Below are 13,801 nucleotides of genomic sequence, written 5' to 3' on the forward strand. Positions count from 1 at the left end.
TTTTGTCCCGCGGATCTGGGTCAGCACACCGCCCCGAACCAACTCAATATCAGTGGTCCGGCCGAATCCATTAAAGTTCCCGCACCCGCTCCAGATGAGGCCCGGCTGTGAACCATATGTTTGCTCGTCGTCCTCCTACACGCTGCTGTCGCTACTTCGGCTCACCTTGGTTTGATGCATCATAAGAGGAGGATTTGGGAGTTGATGGGTGGGGCTGTATGATCTGGATAGTATTAACGGCTTATCCAATGAAGGAAATAATGAACACATGCAGGAATTTTGTTGGTTTTGTTGTTATACTGCCATGTGTTCAATCGAAGAGACACTTCTTGCAGCTTTTAATGCAAAAATTACGAGGGTGTAATTAAAGTATGTAATTAAAGTCTACTGCGTGAGTTATTATTTCAAAAATGTAGGCTTATTAATGAACATTAGATGCGGTTCTAGTTTTGGATTAGATTATGTTTTGTATTTTATTTATCTTAATTTAATTTTAAAAAAATATTTACTCTAGTTAATAATTTGACAATAACGACAAACTTAAATTTATATATAACAAGCATATTTATATATAATTTACAAATTTCATACAGGATTAATTTTTTCTCATTATATATATGTTTTTAAAATTTTTTCAGTTAAAATTTATAGTCTTTAATTAACAAATCTAAATATTTGATAATTTAACTAATTTTATATTGATTATTTGTTCTTGCTTACATCACTAACATTTACTATTGTTATTATTACATGTCATTTTAATATGTCATTCAATATAAATAGTGTATCAAGTTAATAAGCCAATGTAAAATTACTTAGGGTTTAGGGTTTATGGTTTAGGGTTCAGGGTTCAGGTTTAGGGTTTATGGTTTATGGTTGAGGGTTTAGGTTTTAGGGTGCAGGGTTTAGGGTTTAGGGCTTAGGGTTTATGTTTTAGGGTTATGGGATTTAGGATTTATGGATTAGGGTTTAGTATTTAGGGTTTAGGGTTTAGGGTTTATGGTTTAGGGTTTAGGATTTAGGGTTTAGGATTTATGGTTTAGGGTTTATGGTTTAGGGTGTATGGTTTAGGGTTTAGGGTTTAGGGTTTAGGGTTTAGGGTTCTGGGTTTAGGATGTATGGTTTATGGTTGAGGGTTTAGGGTTTAGGGTGCATGGTTTAGGGTTTAGGGCTTAGGTTTTAGGGTTTATGGTTATGGGATTTAGGAGTTATGAATTAGGGTTTAGGATTGAGGGTTTAGGGTTAGTGTTTAGGGTTTTAGGTTTAGGGTTTAGGGTTTAGGGTTTATGGTTTACGTTTTAGGGTTTACGATTTAGGGTTTAGGGTTCAGGGTTTATGGTTTATGGTTTACGATTTAGGGTTTAGGATGTTGGGTTTAGGATTTAGGGTTTAGGGTTTATGGTTTATAGTTTAGGGTTTAGGGTTCATGGTGCAGGGTTCAGGATTTAGGGTTCAGGGTTTAGGGTTCAGAGTTCAGGGTTCAGGGTTTAGGGTTTATGGTTTAGGGCTGAGGGTTTAGGGTTTAGGGTTTAGGGTTTATAGTTTAGGGTTTAGGGTTTAGGGTTTATGGTTTAGGGCTAGGGGCTTAGGGTTTAGGATTTATGGAGTAGGGTTTAGTATTGAGGGTTTATGGTTTAGGGTTTAGGGTTGAGGGTTTAGGGTTTAGGGTTTATAGTGTTTATGGTTTAGGGTTTAGGGTTTACGGGGTTAGGGTTCAGGGTTTATGGTTTACGGCTGAGGGTTTAGGGTTTAGGGTTTAGGGTTTAGGGTTTATGGTTTATGGTTTAGGGTTTATGGTTTACGGTTTACGATTTAGGGTGTAGGGTGTATGGTTTAGGGTTTAGGGTTCAGGGTTCAGGGTTTACGGTTTAAGGTTTATGGCTGAGGGTTTAGGTTTTAGGGTTTAGGGTTTAGGGTTTAGGGTTTATAGTTTAGGGTTTAGGGTTTATGGTTTAGGGCTAAGGGCTTAGGGTTTAGGATTTATGGAGTAGGGTTTAGTATTGAGGGTTTATGGTTTAGGGTTTAGGGTTGAGGGTTTAGGGTTTAGGGTTTATAGTGTTTAGGGTTTAGGGTTTACGGGGTTAGGGTTCAGGGTTTAGGGTTTATGGTTTACGGCTGATGGTTTAGGGTTTAGGGTTTAGGGTTTATAGTTTAGGGTTTAGGGTTTAGGGTTTATGGTTTAGGGCTAGGGGCTTAGGGTTTAGGATTTATGGAGTAGGGTTTAGTATTGAGGGTTTATGGTTTAGGGTTTAGGGTTGAGGGTTTAGGGTTTATGGTTTATAGTGTTTAGGGTTTAGGGTTTAGGGTTTACAGGGTTAGTGTTTAGGGTTCAGGGTTTAGGGTTTATGATTTACGGCTGAGGGTTTAGGGTTTAGGGTTTAGGGTTTAGGGTTTATGGTTTATGGTTTAGGGTTTAGGGTTTATGGTTTACGGTTTACGGTTTAGGGTGTAGGGTGTAGGGTTTAGGGTTTAGGGTTCAGGGTTCAGGGTTTACGGTTTAAGTTTTATGGCTGAGGGTTTTGGTTTTAGTGTGCAGGGTTTATGGTTTATGGTTTAGGGTTTAGGGTTTAGGGTTTATAGTTTAGGGTTTAGGGTTTAGGGTTTATGGTTTAGGGTTTATGGTTTAGGGCTAGGGGCTTAGGGTTTAGGATTTATGGAGTAGGGTTTAGTATTGAGGGTTTATGGTTTAGGGTTTAGGGTTGAGGGTTTAGGGTTTAGGGTTTATAGTGTTTAGGGTTTAGGGTTTAGGGTTTACGGGGTTAGGGTTCAGGGTTTAGGGTTTATGGTTTACGGCTGAGGGTTTAGGGTTTATGGTTTATGGTTTATGGTTTAGGGTTTAGGGTTTATGGTTTATGGTTTACGGTTTAGGGTGTAGGGTGTAGGGTTTAGGGTTTAGGGTTCAGGGTTCAGGGTTTACGGTTTAAGTTTTATGGCTGAGGGTTTAGGTTTTAGGGTGCAGGGTTTAGGGTTTAGGGTTTATGGTTTAGGGTTTAGGGTGTATGGTTTAGGGTTTAGGGTTCAGGGTTTAGGGTTTAGGGTAAAGGGTTTATGGTTTAGGGTTTAGGGTTTAGGATGTTGGGGTTTAGGGTTTAGGGTTTAGGATGTTGGGGTTTAGGGTTTAGGGTTTAGGGCTTAGGGTTTAGGGTTATGGGATTAAGATTTATGGATTAGGATTTAGTATTGAGGGTTTATGGTTTAGGGTTTATGGCTTAGGGTTTAGGGTTTATTGTGTTTAGGGTTAAGGGTTAGGGTTTAGGGTTTAGGGTTTAGGGTTTAGGGTTTACATCTCATGTTTTAGGGTTTAGGGTTTAGGTTTTAGGGCTGAGGGTTTAGGGTTTAGGGTTTAGGGTTTATGTTGCACCGACTTTAATTTTTTTGTCTACTAAAAAGGACACATATTCATCAAATCTTCAATCAAAAATTATATCCAAGGGTCGGTTTCCAAGACTTCGCTGGAAAGTCCACCTAAACGTAAACCCTGTGCTTCATGCTTAAAAAATAACGTAACCAGATTGGTTTGCAATGGTGGTCATAACCGGGAGAGAACTAGATGCTACTAATCCGCGCACGATACTGGAAAGCAACCTCCGCCACTCATTTCGTCGTGATGCCCCCGAGGCGAAACTTTATGACGCGCTGACCTACAGCATGGGTAGCTGCAGACGAGCAGGTGTATATGTCAATTCGGGGTATGGGACAATACGCTTTCTGTAGATATTTATGCTTTAAACAACAATGGTACAACTTTGGACAAAAGGTTAATACGTACGCTGGGAAGGGAACCAGAAGGAAGCGAAAGTATTAGCCATTTTGGCTTTGTCCCATCTCCCAACGAATGCCTTTTGACGGTTTACTTATGTAGGAAATTCAGCATTACGCCCATCGCATATATAGCGCGCAGTCCCATGCCTCTACGAAATAATGAATTAAAATAATGATGGCGAGGGGGTGGGGAAGGCATGGTGTGACTTAGCGCCTGATTGGAGGCCAGTCGATAGTTTTGGATTGATTTGACCGCGGTGGTCACAGCATAAGTGATTGCATAAGGAAGTTTTATAGTATAGTGTCAGTCAGAACTTTCACTTTTGGATACGGAACACACCATAAAACGAGCCCAAATAACAACGTACCATATGAGTGAAAGATTTGTCGCGAGTTTGACGATTACAACAGATAGCCGTGACTCCATCCACAACACCCGAGTACCGTTAACATAGACGCATCACATTCCGTAAACGGAGGATAAAGCCGTAGGCATTTGCAAGTTCCTTCGCATTTAAAATAAACCCACCTCCCGTGCTAAACGATCAGTATTCGAAACACCAAAAAAATAAAAAACCAAAAAAACAAACACAATGGGCGACGGTGAAGCACGCTTCGACGGTGACACAAACAGCAGGTTAGACAGGTTTCATTTATGACTTTTAGAATACAACAAAACGCACTACGTTGCATATGCATGGTAGACGAATATTCGCCTTAACAACCACGTACGTGGTACATGCAGGGACGTATGCGAAGAGGTCCACGACGCAGATACAATTGAGCAGTCGCAGCCCCGGCAAGCGTGTGAGGTAAATCTTCTGATCAGGTGTACTTCACACATTCTTTAAACAAATAACTGATTTGATATTGTTTTTTTTTAATATGTAGGTCCCCGGTGGACCCAAAGCTGCCTTGGAAAACATAGCCGAAGCTCCCCAGCCGGATGATGTTAATGCGGTCAAAGGTGACCAGATCCAGTCGGAAGAGGACTGGTCGTTTTCGAAGATCGGTCTCATCGTCAAAGACTTGATGAGGGGCTTCGTGGAAAAGGTTCTGGTTAGGTTTCACTCATAGGCCATGTATGTAACGTGTCATGTAGGTGTCCCTCATACTAAACCGGTTTTGCTTGTTCTCCGACAGAAGGATCTTGAGAAGGAGACCGACAACGCAGCTGCAGCAATCTCCGACAAAACCATCGTGTTGTTGGATTCCGACGGGGAGACGGATGAACAGTCAACCCCGCAGTCCATGAAAGTTGCATCTGGCATCGCTAGTGGAATGCCTATTGTCCCAGATCCGCCTGAGAATAGTACTCCACCCCTTTCAGGAACGGACAGCATCATGAGAAAGCTGTTTCGCACACCACCATCGGCAACAAGGAACGCCAAACGGCGACGTTCCGGTGATGGAACTGACAGTTCTATGCGATCTGGTTCCAGCAGGGAAAAGTCTGCCCATTCAACGAGCAAGAAGGTAACTAATCGGTAGGTTTGTTTATCGAAAACTGCGCTAACCTACTGACGTTTGACAAACATGTGTCGTAGATGAGGTTCAAGATCACACCCGCCATGGACTTTAACAACCGACAGTCGGCCTTATTCGCGTACGTCTTCGACGGAAACCTTGATCCATGGTAAAACTCGAGTTACGTTTTCTTTAAACCGGCTTATCGCGGTTATATTAAATCGTTAACACTTTCCTCTGACTATAGCGAGGAACTTGTCCGTATTGGAGTCAAGTCCGCGGACAGGGTTGATTTACACAGCTTACTACCGGGAAATGACGTTGATGACAAGGTATGGCACCTGTTTATGCTTGTTTTAAGTAGGAAAAACACATATATGGTGTTGCGAGACATCGTCGGGGTTTTTTGTTTATTTTATATTTTTGGCTATTCTTCGTTGCCAGATCATCCACCTGGTTGCCATGACTATGACCGGTGCTGAGATACTTGCCACGTCGCCTGCGTACTGGTGCTTACCACCGTCTGTCTCGGTAAGTTTGTCCTGATCTGGCGTTGGTACACGTATAGAACATAACTTATTTAATGCGTCAGCGTTGTCTGTGCAGGATGATATATTGCACGGGGAGACGACAGAATTAATGCTCAACCGTTACATGGAGAACTGGATGCGGCCATCCAGATTCCTTGAACTTGTCTGTTAAAGGACAACTTTTGGTTCATCGTAAACTAAACCAGGAACAAGTGTCTTCAGTGGATTAACTATACGTGTTTATCCTGTGCAGATTTATGTCCCCATGCAGGACGCGCTGGGCCACTGGTTTTTGATGCTCGTGTCTCTGAAAGACAATGCAATTTACAACCTTGATTCATCACCGAACCAGTTCGAGACGCCTCACCGAGAAGACCGGATTCGGAAAACGGTTAAGTACAACTTTGATTGTAGTCTTTACTTTTAATTTGCCATACTGGCATAGCATGCAACACGGCGTGCATAAAAGCGTTCTGATTAATATTCCGCGGTCCGTGCAGGCAAGGGTGTTGTACAACGTCACACAAGCTGTTTACGAGAAGCAATTTATGCCCTTACCGAGCAACTTCGGAGGTTTCCCGATAAGGAGCCCCATAGGGATACCTAATTGTGGTCAGAGGTACGTTAACCGCAAATAAAACATGCATGTATCACAGTGATGATTTTCACATGTTTTCCATAATACGTACTGACGGTTACTGTCTATTCGTCGGATCAACATTCAGCATGAACTCAGGGATATGGGTCATTAGGTGGCTCAACATGGGGGACAAATTCAACCCGATCATGGACGGGATTGTAAGTACGCTCAAATAAAAATGGTAGATTACGGATTTTAAATTATAGGGTCACAATAAAATCGATCGTTAACCATCTTGCAGTTATGGGAGGACGAGATCAGGGCAACAACTGCGGTGAACCTGACCAGCACACCATTCAACAAACTCCGGGACCGTGTATTGGGCAAGGCAGAGTTATGGAGGATGAAAACAAAGAAGAGCACTTAAGTCGACCGGCTGGTACTGCATTGTCGACATGGATCAACCAGCTGTGACGCTTATGCCCCCATGCCACAGGTAGTATTACGTTGCTTTCTTCTTTAGTCTTGTATTAGGGTACGCTGCGAGCAGCTGTGGCGATTCAAGGTTATGTTACTCGCAAATTAAGACTTTATGTGTTTACGGAATTTCAAGGTTGTGTTTACACCTATTGCAATTTCAACGAATGATTTTCTTTAATTATATTTTTACATATTGATGCGATGATGATTAGCTAGCGTATATTTTACTTACATTTAATTTTAACGCTCCAAGCCGGCTACTAAATACGCACCAGCGCGTAACGACACATCTAATTAATGCCATCAATTAACAATGTTATTTCTATTTACAATGCAAGTTCGTAGAATCCATTTTTCTTTTTATTTTTTTGGAAAACTTATGTGGATTTTCGCCAACGAAATGATGCGTCGGTTAAGTCGACTGTCCGAGCGAATTGGATTCCAAAAGGCGACCCTTATCCATAAATATACTAGCATTCCTACTGTCAAAACCACTGGTCAGTGGATTACATCCTGTGAAGTATATACACTAGCAGGCCCCAGTCCAAGCGAGAGTTTTAATGGAGCGTTTCTGTAACGTCTCTGAACTACCCCGCGGCGTTTGGGTAGCCATAGCCATTAAAGTCGCGACCACATCGATTGAGGACCTGTGCAAGTTCCGTATGACGTGTTGCGTTGCGCGTGATGTAGGCGACGACGATAATGTCCTCAGGATGGTTGCCATACCACCTCCGCATCAACTGAATTGGGTGTGGATACGGGACCCTATTGGGCGAAGATTTTTCGAGAGGTGCATTGAAATTGGTCACCCGGAACTTCTGTTTCGGGAGGCGCTGCGGGAGCTCTACATAAGACGTAACCACGCTGTAGGATGGCAAATGATGCAAAATGCAGCAAGGAATGGGCTGGACGCAGCCAAGTACGCACTTTCAATGGAGTTGCTCCTCCGAAGGGACGACAGAGACGCCAAAAAAGAAGGTTTGGAACTTTTTCGTGCGCTCGAAGCAGGTAACTTACTCCCGGCATGTTACTCGAGTTGCTTCGCAGTCCTCACAATTTCTTGGCCAGATGAAGTCCAAATGCCAGATAAGGGAGAGGAACATACAATATGTGACTCGACCAGATGCATGACCCGAGGCCACATGGGTCTTCTCTATGACTACCGCCGAAGGGCGGCAGAGCGGGGCTCCATCCACAGAGTCGGAGGCGCCAACCATATTCGGTGCATTCGTTGTCGCGCCGACTACGAGGTGGAACGTTTCGTTGACATAGCTAGGGTTTAGGATTGTTATGCATATTAGGTTTGTTATTGACATATTATGTATCGGTTTAGTATGGACGTATAATATTAACGGTTATCTTCTTTATTATCATGTAAATGTTATTTAGGTAAACGGATACTTATTACATATAAATATCTTATAATTAAAATTAAACAACAGGAATTTGGAACAATGTCTAAATAATGTTATTTAATATTATTAAAATATTAGACTTAACTACTAATATTAAATAATGATATAAGAAAACATAAAGAGAAATTTAAGGAACGTGTTGGCTAAGGAACCCTTCTGTGAGCCGACGGGAAACTCAATCGGCAGGCTCCCTAGACGACGTGATTGTAGCTGATTAGGTGTCGATGTACGGTACACAACCGATGGGATACCATCGCACACGGCACCGGGTGACTATATATACACCGTAAACAACAGCCATTGAGATAACTGATTGGAGCCTTTCAGTTATCCAGTATTTACAAATAACCGATCATTTATCTATCGTGTGAGGGCGCTCAGTACAAGGGGAGGAGATGTATCGTCCGACAGGCACTGCCAACCTTCCCCACGATGTATGGACCTTAATTGCTGGAAGGACCGCAGCACAGTCCGTCAGGGACTTGTGCAGTCTCAGGATGTCGTGCACCGCTGCACGTAATGCAGGGGATGAGGATTTCGTTTACAGATGCGCCAACATTCCAATTTGGGACCAGCGATGGTGGAGTGTGAGTCCCATGCACCATCCGGGAAGAAACTTCTTAGCGCGATGCAGGCAGAGAGGCCACGTGGAAGTTATGTTTCGGTATGCGGTGTCTGACCTTTTCCTAGGCGGGTGTCGTTTTGCAGGGATGGAAACCATGCACGTTGTCGCAGCCCAGGGCCATTCGGCAGCCCAGTACATAGTGGCGATGATGCTGATGCTACGCGACGACGCCGAGTCAAAGAACAAGGGCTTACAAACATTTCGTTGGCTTGAGGCGGCTGGTGCCCTGACAAACTGCAAACTGGTGTTCCGCGGCGTTGTCCAGGGGACGTGGAGACACCTGCGTCGCGTGCCGAGGCTAAACGAAGAGAATCAAGTTTGTTCTTCGCATGCATGTCCAAGCCGTGGGAACATGGGTGCCATTTACCGCCATCAACGCTATGGAAGAGGGTGGGACGTAAACGACGGTGACGGAGGTGCTGGTCATATTTCGTGCGTGCATTGTAGGGCTGATTATGAATTGATCCTGTTTGTCCACCTCTTTGACTGATTGGATAGGAATGGGTTCTCAATATTTTTTTGGTTATCCAATGTAATATATCTATTATCACTATTATGTAATAATTTTTCCAACTATTTTGCCGTTTTGGTACTGTTTTATTTTGCCATATTTTTTATTTTTGTGTTTTCTGCGTAGTCCCTAAAAAGTTAAGTTATGGAAAATACAATTGTTTCCACTCACTGGCCTCTCATTCGGTTACACTTGGTTGCATAGCCAGGTAACAAAGTTTTTTTTTTTTGAGATCAACGCAAGTCCTGTCTGCCACGTTATTCATAGCAGTCCATAGACCTTCAGCCCTTCCTGTCTACTCTAACGTCACATTGCAAAGATTTGCAATCATATCGGATTTTGCGTAATCGATGCCGCCTTAGTTTTCCCAGGCTTTCTCTTCGTTTATCGATAAAACCACCAGGTGCATTATTATCTTCGTTTTCTGATGGAATACCATACGCACATTAATTAACCTCAATAAAATGTATTAATTTATCTATTATTAACTTAAATTTTGTTTTTCATTAATGCATATCATTCCACACGTCCGTCACAATTCATAACCATTCCTTATATTTATCCATAACCACTTCCGGGAGAAGAGTCATAGCTTCAAGGGCCGTTATCGTCTACCAAACCTCCCGGTCTTCATCCAACAAAATGTCGCACGAATCCCTCGACGACCACGCCATTAGTCCGGGCGACCTCCAGGAACACCCGACCGCAGACCTAATCAACACCCTCCAACAGAGGATGAGGTTTCTGAGTGATAGTCTTCGTAGGACACAGGACGAAGCAAGGACGGCCAGGATCGAGGCAATCACCGCCAAAGTCAGGGCTAGTATCAGGAAGCATCAACTGGAACAAGGCCGCCGGTTGGAAAAGAAGTTGCGCACGGAGATGGAACAGCATCAAACCACCGTTCGCGAACTGGAAGCCAAAGCAAACGCTTTGAAAGCGGAAATTGCCGATCTTCGTCGAAGGGAACAGCAACAGATGGCACCGTGGTGTGAAATGGAAGGCAGGCTTGAGGTTGTGGAGATCAAGGTAGGTTTATTGGTCCGCCAACTGTATGGTCAACCTGCGGCAACGACAAACGGCTCTGACTATCAGGATCCCACCGGGCAGAATGGAGACGATGTCGGGGCTATATGAACCACGGCATCTACCGTCCGAGTCTTTATTTGCTCTGTTTCCGTATTTCGTTAGCTGTTCTTTTCATGTTCTGTAACCCCTGAGTAAAACTGGGTTTTCTTAATTATATATAATATATAATTTCCGAGTCGTTTGAGTTATTTTTCTTTCTTTCTTTCTATTTTCGGATGAAGCCATCTACACAGGCGGCCAAACCGGAAACACTCCGTCAACCCCTGTCGGAGTATAGGATCTTTAATGCCTGCTTCAACACAGCGACCGATACTATCCGGCCGGTCAAGAAAAAATAAAAAGGACAATAACGGTATAACACGTAAATCGTTTCGTTGCCCAACAGTAGAATATACACTGACATTAGTTAATTTTTACGGCTTAGCGCGTAACTCATTTCGTTTCACAATATTATGGTTAATACCGGATATTTAGTACAATTAATTTATGTACTTAGACCCATATTTACCTATACGTACAATTAGAAGTGGCATTTTTGTTGTTTGCAAATTTAATGGAGCTCGTCGATAATCGTTATTATTGGAAACTATCAGATAAAACAATTAAATACATGTCGTATTCTGTACATTATGGAATATTAAACTGAATAAAAATCGTCATTGATCACATCAGATTAAGTTATCGAATAATATGGTAATTTTTTTTCGGTAAATTGCAATAATAATTTTTTTTATGTTTGATTTGACAAAACAAAACTCTTTTCTTCATATCTCTGTACACCACACCCCTACACCTGACCCTGGCATCCCTGCACACCTGCTTATGAACCTAATTCGGCTTGAAGTACACGTTAACTCCTGAGCGTGGGGTCCGCGCGACAGAAATACGAATGTGCTTTCCAATTCTCTACGGATGGTTCTGGAAAGGATAAGATAATTAATTAATATCGGACGAACGAAATACTAATGTGCTTTCCAATTCCAACTGATTTGGTTTTACGACGCACAAATTTAATGTTGACTATTCGATTCTTGTGTTATATTCATGACAAGCTTAATTGCGTTCCTTAATTGCTCATTGAAGAAATGTTTAATGTTATCGTTAACTTTTTTTTTCAACCGAAATAGCTTAAATTAATGTCTTATTTTCGTGAATAAACCCCATTATTGACACGTTATTTGCGTAAAAAACTCATCCAAGCAACTTTATACTATATATATTTATACGTGCCCGTTATTCAGAACCCCCAAACCCTACTAACCACTAACCCTTATTCACGTCTTCCTTGCCGTAACTCCTTCTCTCAACTCTCAGTCTAGCCTTCTCCATAACTGCCACTATGTCGTCGTCGTCTTATCCCGAGAAAATGTCGGAGCAATCAATCACAGAACACGCCATTAGTCCAGAGGACCTCGTGGAACTCTCCATCGACGCACTTATCGACATCATCCGCGTAGATGATAGGTCCGCAGATTGTGATCACCAATGCAGAACTGAGCCAGGCAAAGGTGGAGCTGATGGCCTCCAAGTTCGTCTTCGAGGCAAGGAAGTATGAACTGGAGAAAGAGGTACAGGAAAAGCGACGGCTTGAAAAAGAATTGAAAACAGAGAAGCGAAAAAATGACACGCTCCTTCAACAGTTGGTTCTCACTGAGAAGGAATTACAGGCTGAAATTGCCAAGCGCCATGAACGACAAGAGGTTGAGTCTCTTCCGTGGTCTAAGCTGGAACGCCGGCTGGACGTTGTGGAGGAAAGGCAAAAGTTCTTGCTCCGTCGTCGTCCTCGTCGTCATCCGGCCGGGCAGAATGAAGACGGGGCCGGAGTTAGTTGATGGGTTGCACATGCAAGATATCTGAATGTCATGTTTTCCGCCGAGGCCTGTGTGATCCTTTTATTTCCTATGTTTGTTCCGTCGCCCTTTTGATATTCTGCAATGGAACTTAAACACGGATAACATAATTATGCATACTTTTCTCTGTGTTCTTAGCTTGTTGAAACACAATTAGGGATTTACGTTACGACGAAGCCAAACGCTAATACCTAATAAAAAAAATTAATACAGACATGGTGTCCTTTTTTTTTAAATCATACAAAATACGTCTTTTAAAAACCCTAAACAAACATTTAGTGTATTTACATAATAAATTATATATTATTTAAAACAGAAGAAGTTAAACAATCCTATAGTCTATAAGTCTCTAAATATTAGAACTTTACACTAACATTGTCCCCAACCCGAAGTAACAAGTGAAGAGATATCAGATCAAGATTAATCATTATATTCGACAATTAATCAAGATTAATCATTTTTGTATATATTTACTAGCCCTGTTATATTATGCGATTACAAAAATAAGGTAAAATACACCATCAGTACGCATAGCAATTACCATGATCGGCATCTCCATCGCCGGGGTTTACAAAAACTACTTAAACGCAGTAAGTCCCAAGAATTTCCGCACCTCGTATTCGGCCAGGCATTGCACACACGCGACACTGGACAGATCGCTGTCGTCACCAATGGTCCCACGGGTACGGCAACTACCGGAACGGCATGACACGGACTCTTCTGGGTTCGCCGGGGGTATATCGGACCACGGGCCGGCGAACACCTGCGTGAAGACCTCCCTGCACCTTTCGACTGTGCCGGAGTCACGAACGACGCAAAAAAATTCGAATCCACGGCGGACCTCATCATCTGTTTTGTCACCGAGCGACAGAAGCAGCATCGCAGCGATGTAGCAGGCCTCCACATCGCCCAAGTCTGCTGCCTCGGTCAGGGTCCGCATACCACCTCTGCGGTGGCCACACCAGAATAAATGAGACATCCCAACGCAGAGCATAGCGGCCGGGTTCCGCGCTCTGGCGCATCGACGCAGAAATGTCATTGCAGGCATACCGGAGTAGTCGAGGAAGCAGCCGATCGGCAACACTGACACCAACGCGTGCCTGTACACGGCGTCGGAATTGCATGCTGCTGCAAATAACCTGCAACTCGCCTGCATGTTGAACAGATCCTCAATCGAATTCGATGCAACCATCGTCGCAATACTCGACCACAATTCGAGAGGAAGAATACTCGGCAGACACTCGTGCTGAATGGATACCTCCAGTTTCGTTTTGTCCTCTTGGGAACTTCCGGCCATTTGGGGGGACTTCGAGGACGGATTATTGGAGATTACAAAGGGGGGGATGGACGAATTTGTAGATGCCCTTGTGGCATTTTGCTTTTAATATAATATATTGCCGTTCGGGGGGTAGGAGTAGGGGGGTTGCCCGTGGTTCAGTACCGCATACGTTTTCCTAGATGTTTTCGTTTACCGATGCATTCATATATTATA

General features: G+C 43.1%; 3 protein-coding genes across 3 annotated transcripts; 2 read left to right on the forward strand and 1 right to left on the reverse strand.

Moving 5' to 3' along the window:
- The first annotated feature begins 7,379 nt into the window (after window positions 1-7,379).
- Window positions 7,380-8,102, forward strand: LOC112746895 (uncharacterized). Its single transcript, XM_025795010.1, has one exon. It carries the CDS (start codon window positions 7,380-7,382, stop codon window positions 8,100-8,102), a length of 723 nt encoding a protein of 240 aa, XP_025650795.1.
- Window positions 8,103-8,629: 527 nt separating this feature from the next.
- On the forward strand, window positions 8,630-9,349 carry LOC140179042 (uncharacterized). The gene has a single exon (XM_072217368.1). It carries the CDS (start codon window positions 8,630-8,632, stop codon window positions 9,347-9,349), a length of 720 nt encoding a protein of 239 aa, XP_072073469.1.
- A 3,537-nt stretch (window positions 9,350-12,886) lies between these two features.
- LOC112746899 (putative F-box protein At1g67623) lies at window positions 12,887-13,501 on the reverse strand. Its single transcript, XM_025795013.1, has one exon. It carries the CDS (start codon window positions 13,499-13,501, stop codon window positions 12,887-12,889), a length of 615 nt encoding a protein of 204 aa, XP_025650798.1.
- Between the last annotated feature and the right edge of the window lie 300 nt (window positions 13,502-13,801).

Source organism: Arachis hypogaea, chromosome 15 (assembly GCF_003086295.3).
Source record: "Arachis hypogaea cultivar Tifrunner chromosome 15, arahy.Tifrunner.gnm2.J5K5, whole genome shotgun sequence".
Classification (NCBI taxonomy): domain Eukaryota; kingdom Viridiplantae; phylum Streptophyta; class Magnoliopsida; order Fabales; family Fabaceae; genus Arachis; species Arachis hypogaea.

Bases quoted from the DNA above. Each gene is read 5' to 3' on its own strand.
- LOC112746895 (XM_025795010.1), top strand. From the start codon at position 7,380: ATGGAGCGTTTCTGTAACGTCTCTGAACTACCCCGCGGCGTTTGGGTA.
- LOC140179042 (XM_072217368.1), top strand. From the start codon at position 8,630: ATGTATCGTCCGACAGGCACTGCCAACCTTCCCCACGATGTATGGACC.
- LOC112746899 (XM_025795013.1), bottom strand. From the start codon at position 13,501: ATGGTTGCATCGAATTCGATTGAGGATCTGTTCAACATGCAGGCGAGT.